Below are 6,156 nucleotides of genomic sequence, written 5' to 3' on the forward strand. Positions count from 1 at the left end.
GTTTATATGTTTGACTGAGCCTTGTAATGTGAACTTGGGAATTCTTTTCGTACAGCCAGTGGTTCAAGTCTCTAGCATAGCTCATGTTACTTCCTGCCATTCTGAGGAGCTAATTTAGCTTCCTTCTCAACTCTAAAGTGACAGGTTGCTTCCCAGGATCCACACATTATGGCTTGGTTTACTAGGCAGCTGCTATTTGTGGTTGCCACTACCAGTCTCTCCCTCTCACTGAGGCTTGCAGACATGCCACAAAATTGTGGAAGAGGCAAAGTGTCCTCTTTCACTTTCTGATGAGTTTCAAAGTAAGTTTTTCTTGCTTCTTTCCTGGCATCTTTAGATGTGTTGGGGAAGGAAGCAAGCAAGCTGTGAGTGTGACTTATGGGTCTTCTGTCCTCTGAAACTCCCAAAAGTCACATGTGCCAGTATTTCACCTCTTCTGTGGCTTTGTGTGAAGCAAGACACATGACTTCCATGTTCTCTGCAGTGTTAGAGGACTTGCCCTTGAGAAGCTGAATAGATGATGGTTTGATCCTGTTGCTCTGGGTACAATCCATGTACAGTGGTACCTCGGGTTACATACACTTCAGGTTACATACGCTTCAGGTTACAGACACCGCTAACCCAGAAATAGTATCTTGGGTTAAGAACTTTGCTTCAGGATGAGAACAGAAATCGTGCTCTGGTGGCGCGGCAGCAGCGGGAGGCCCCATTAGCTAAAGTGGTGCTTCAGGTTAAGAACAGTTTCAGACCTCCAGAATGAATTAAGTACTTAACCCGAGGTACCACTGTATAAATTTAATTGCCATAAGATCAGTGTAACCTGAAAGCACTGGGCCAAATTTCAGTTTGAGTAACTGCAAGGTGTTTGCTTTTTTTAAAAAAAGAGTCCTACTAAATCCTGCGTGATAGATTTAGGAGGGTTCTGTGCAGAATGGGGATATTGCACCAAAGTGTTTGGACATGACAAGGTGGCCAGTTCTACTGTTTCTAGTATAGCTTAATCACAGTGGGATTCCTAAGGTATTAAGCATGTTTTGATTTGTTCCAGTAGCCGGATCGAGCTGGGTGATGTGACGCCACACAACATTAAGCAGCTGAAGCGGTTAAACCAAGTCATTTTCCCCGTCAGCTACAATGACAAGTTCTACAAGGATGTGTTGGAGGTTGGCGAGCTCGCCAAACTGGGTATAGTACCTTGCTTTTTTATTTGGTTCGTAGATAGAAGGTTTCCCATTGTTCTTGCTTTATCTGCTAGATTCAGTACATCACCTGTTACCTGAGGATAACTTTACCAGATACCTTGATTATTCTCACTGTATGAATCCTTGCACGCCATGCAACCTGGGCCTGCACATACAATGCTGATACTGCCTTTTATTCCGCCATCTTCCTCAGGTATGTACCTCTTTGGCCTGAGATAGTTGTCCATCCCATTTTCCCCTTGTCCGTGCCTTTTCCTTCCCCTCCAGTTCCTCCTATTCTAGCCATAGAGAGCTACCAGCTTTTACCTTCCACAGCTGCTCAGAAAAACTAGTGCCCTTGTTGGTTGCTTTGAAAGCTTCAACAAGTGCGGGAAGCAGTGGCCCATTTCCTCATGAAGATCCTTCATGCCAGGTTGTGAGTGTTTTAGCCGCCTGTTGACTGCAGTATCCAGAACTGACAACTTATGCAGCCCTAAATTACTCTTCATATGTTACATTAGAAACCCATTTTCCCTTTATTCTACATCATGGCCTTTAAAATGAATAATATCATTTTTTCTGCTCAAATGCTTAACATATCTTGTCACATGTCTCAATGATATGCACAGAGAGAAACCCATTCATCAACTCCTCAGGTGTAAACCTTCCTCCTGCACACACACAACAGGGTTTCACAGCTTTTTTTTAAGGTGGCCTTGGTCCTCCCCTTCAGCCTATGCATGCTTTCTCAGAAGTACGTCCCATTGAACTGAATGGATTGGGTCCCAAATAAGCCATGCTTTGAGCAGACCCATTGGAATCTTGGTCCATGACTAAAATAAGCCCTGTTGATTTCAATGGGTCTGCTTTTAAGTATGGATTCAACCCAATGAGTCCTACTCTGAGGTGGGTATTCATAAGACTGTAACTTTGACCTCTTGCTGCACCCCTGCAGGAGCTCAGGGACAAGTCCCAGCTTCCCTCTCTAGCTCCAGGTTTTCTGAACTGAGGAAGGGGAGTAGGAGCTTGCTTTGGAGCTAGCTGGCTGAGGCATTCTGAGTGCCTTGACTATTCACCAACATTTTGGTGGCAGGCAGCAGAAGCAAGAAGAGTGCCATGGTCAACTCTAGCCTACCTGTTTAGCTTGGAGCTGGAGAGGGGGTTGAGGTCATCCCCCTGATTGCAGTCACAGACACCCTTTGAAATTCAGCACAACTCGGTTGATGATCCAAGGTAGAAAGAGGTTGGTTCCCCTCTCATTGTCCTTGCCATAAGCTAGTGAAACACTCACTATGGTGGGGGTGACAAGCAGAACTATGGGCCACTGTGCATCAAGTTATGCTTGAATGTTTTCCTAAAGTATTGTGAGATCTAGCTCTTACTGCAGATGTAGAACTCTGTCTTGATTTTATCACTTTAGGCTGTACTTCAGGTCTGATTGAATTGTCCATTATACATAGTATTTCTGGCACATAGAATATGAGGGGAAAGGGTTGTACCCCAGCATTCTCTTTAATATGCTAGTTTTATGCATGCAGGATTATAGATCTTATTTTTACAAGGGACTGTTCTGTCCCCTTCAGCCTGGAGTTCTACCAGTACAGACTTCCCTTCAGTGAGAATTAGACCTTGTTTGACCTGATATTTGATATGTGGAGTTAAATTGGGATGGGATTATTTTTATTGTTACATATTTAGTTTGAGGCGTCGAGTTAAGCAGGGATGGGATCACATTTATTGTTACATATTTAATATATAATATGCAAGTGTGCCTTGCTGTTCTAATTATGCAGTATTCTTAAATCTATATATTTATATTTATCCGAAACCCTCAGGATATGGTGGATTTAAAAACCCCAAAATAATATGCTTTCTTCCTCTCCCCACCCCTCTTTTTGGCAGCCTATTTCAATGATATTGCAGTGGGTGCAGTGTGCTGTAGAGTAGATCATTCTCAGAATCAGAAAAGACTGTACATCATGACGCTTGGATGTCTGGCCCCTTACCGAAGGTTGGGGATAGGTAAGGCTGTTTTGTAAATGATGAGGTGGCTCTTGGCTATGGAACATGTGGCTCTAAAGCTTACAAAATTTAGTACTTGTTTATAAAATAACAAATATTGCAAGATGCTGCAGTATTTGAAACGGAATAACTTTCTTCCATTTTGTCTTGCTTCCTTTGTAGGAACTAAAATGTTGAATCATGTGTTAAACATCTGTGAAAAAGATGGCACTTTCGACAATATCTATCTGTAAGTAGAAAGACATTGCTGGCCTAGGCAGGAGGAATTGGTCGCTTACATGTTTAGTTGGCATGCATGGAAGTGTTGGCGCTCAAGTCTTGTGGCATAGTATTAAAGAACAACTAATATAAGACTTTTGCTTTCGAGTACTAGAGTTTGCTGGGACACAGTAGGGGCACTAATTATATTGATACTACCACGCAGTGCAAATGCTAACCACAGGAGGTACATACATTACAGTCATACCTTGGTTCTCAAACGCCTTGTGACTCGAACATTTTGGCTCCCAAATGCCACAAACCTGGAAGTGTTTTCGAATGTTTTCAGAAGTCGAACGGATCTGGAATGGATTACGTTCGAGAACCAAGGTGTGACTGTACAGTCTTGTTACTTTTTTGTAAGTGATGCCCTCTTTATTTTATCAGTATTGTGTCTGGATTGTTTATTATTAGTTCCTATATCCATTGACCAGGGATATGCTGAGCTCTGCAAGAGCTAAACTTATAAATAAACAGCAGTTAAAAAAGCTCCTAAGCATAATTCTTCACATGTAAACCCAACCCTGTAAATATGTCCTCTAATGTTACTAGCTGTCCCCCAATCTGAGATACAGCACATGAGGATGTAGGATAGGACTTGCTTGATCATGGCCCCACAGTTGTGGGATGCCTTCTCAAAGAAGGCCCACCTGGTGCAATTGCTGCTGTGCATCTGCAGCGCTATCAAGGTATAACTTTCTTGGGGGCCAGTTTGGTAGTATTGTTACCTTCTGGTTTATGAGAGCTCTGCAGTACTGTATGTTGTTTTCCTTCCCATCCTGGACTTAACTTCCATCATCCCTGGGATGGCCATGCTACCTGAGGCTGATGGGAGTTTTAGTCCAAAGTACTTGGCAGACAACAGGTTAGGACATGTGCTCTAGAGTAGCTTTTTGTGTTAGAATAGTAGTTGTTTGTCGCTGAAATCAGAAAGGCAAAAGGTAGGCAGTTGTTTACATAGGATGGTCATAGACAGTTGTACCTTGGATCCCAAACACCTTGGTACTTGTACATTTTGGCTCCCGAACGCCATAAACCCAGAAGTGAGTGTCCGGGTTTGCAAACGAACTTTGGAACCTGAACGTCCAACGGGGCTTCTGCAGCTTCTGATTGGCTGCAGGAGCTTCCTGCAGCCAATCAGAAGCCGCACTTTGGTTTCTGAACGTTTTGGAAGTTGAATGGACTTCCAGAACGGATTCCATTCAGCTTCAAGGTACGACTGTACTTGATTTCTGGGCACTTGTGTTATAAGCTGGCATGCAAGATTTTCCCCCCAGCCGTAGTAAAGATGATAGATGAAAGTAACATGGGATACAGAAGTTGGATGGACTTTTGTTTATTATCACATTTAGTAACATCTGTCTTAATCTCTTCTCTATCCTTGCTTTTCCATTTTCCCTTCCACTCTTCAGATAAACAGTTCATTAGCGTACAGATCCAAGTTCCAGCCTTCATAAATGGTAATTCTTTTCTCCCTTGGTTTCTTTTTTTACCCAGACATGTCCAGATTAGCAATGAATCTGCTATTGACTTCTACAGAAAGTTTGGGTTTGAGATCATTGAGACGAAGAAGAACTACTACAAGAGGATAGAACCAGCGGATGCTCACGTGCTGCAAAAAAACCTCAAAGTCCCTTGTCTCGGCCAGAACACAGATGTGCAAAAGTCTGACAACTGAACAAAACCCAAGGAACGCTTTCTTGCACTTTCTTGTCACCAAATAGGGAAAGAGAGGTCTGGTCCCGTCCCCCCGTCCCCTGCTCCTAATGTGTGTTGTATCCTCTCCAACAAATTAATAACTTCCCAAGGATTGTCAAATTGTGTGTTTGGGTTCTATAGCTCTACTTCTTTGCAATTTTGGGATGGAAGTAGTATGCGGTTCTAGCTGGGGTGGGGCCTTCATTTGGTCTTCCAAAGGTCAGCTTTTCCTCGGTATGTGTGTGATCCTCCTGCATTCCCATTGAAGGCCAGAGTTTAAGCAATACCTTGCATCCAGGCTCCTAATACCATGCCACTTTTTTATTTTTTGTAATGGAGTCTATCGGTCTCTAGTTTTGAACTTGGTTTGGCGGTTTTGGCCTTGTTTACTATTTGAACATGCATCAGTTTGGAAGCTAATTCAGAGCATTTGAGCTGCCATTTCTTCATTGTGTTTTGAGACAAAGTGGCTGGCGAGAAGATTCAACTTGCTGAGCGGTCGGGATGTAGGTGAGGATTCAGAGTGGACTGTACCATCTTCCACTCTTCTCTCATTCGTTATAGGTATTGCACTAACAACAGAACGGCCCTTGGCTCTGGCAACGGTGGAGGAGCCAAACATTAAAGATTACTAAAGAAGATCAGTCTGTGACTCTGAAAAGAACTTTGTTACTTTGAAAGAAAGAAAGAAAGAAAGAAAGAGAAGGAGGGAAGCTTTGCCTTTGAATGGCTCTGCTGGTTTGAACCCTGTTTGCTTGCTGAGATTATATGCTCCCTAAGATAGAAGGTGATTGAAACTGCTTCTCCCACCCCCCTCCATTACACTTCTGAAGACTTGGCACTCGTCTTAGAAGAATATTAAAAGGGGATGCAATGGAAGACCAGATGGAAGTGGCTTATGGGGGAGCATTGTGAGGATTCAGAAAATAACTGGTTTTCTCCTGATATTGTAATGTAAGAACTGTAGCCTACTTTACCAAGCTCTCGCTTTGTATTT

General features: G+C 43.0%; 1 protein-coding gene across 1 annotated transcript; it reads left to right on the forward strand.

The window, feature by feature from the left end:
- Positions 1-1,057: 1,057 nt before the first annotated feature.
- On the forward strand, positions 1,058-5,798 carry NAA50 (N-alpha-acetyltransferase 50, NatE catalytic subunit). The gene is made up of 5 exons (XM_053370671.1): positions 1,058-1,185; positions 3,084-3,203; positions 3,366-3,432; positions 4,959-5,195; positions 5,724-5,798. The coding sequence occupies exons 2-4, from the start codon at positions 3,161-3,163 to the stop codon at positions 5,137-5,139; spliced, it is 291 nt and encodes a 96-aa protein (XP_053226646.1). The 5' UTR covers positions 1,058-1,185; positions 3,084-3,160; the 3' UTR covers positions 5,140-5,195; positions 5,724-5,798.
- The last annotated feature ends 358 nt before the right edge of the window (positions 5,799-6,156 follow it).

This window comes from Podarcis raffonei, chromosome 17 (genome assembly GCF_027172205.1).
Source record: "Podarcis raffonei isolate rPodRaf1 chromosome 17, rPodRaf1.pri, whole genome shotgun sequence".
Lineage (NCBI taxonomy): Eukaryota > Metazoa > Chordata > Lepidosauria > Squamata > Lacertidae > Podarcis > Podarcis raffonei.

Excerpts from the sequence above, each read along its gene's own strand:
- NAA50 (XM_053370671.1), top strand. The coding sequence starts at position 3,161 with ATGACGCTTGGATGTCTGGCCCCTTACCGAAGGTTGGGGATAG. Across the intron at positions 3,204-3,365 it reads TTACCGAAGGTTGGGGATAG|GAACTAAAATGTTGAATCAT; the intron begins GTAAGGCTGTTT and ends CTTCCTTTGTAG. Across the intron at positions 3,433-4,958 it reads ACTTTCGACAATATCTATCT|ACATGTCCAGATTAGCAATG; the intron begins GTAAGTAGAAAG and ends TTTTTTACCCAG.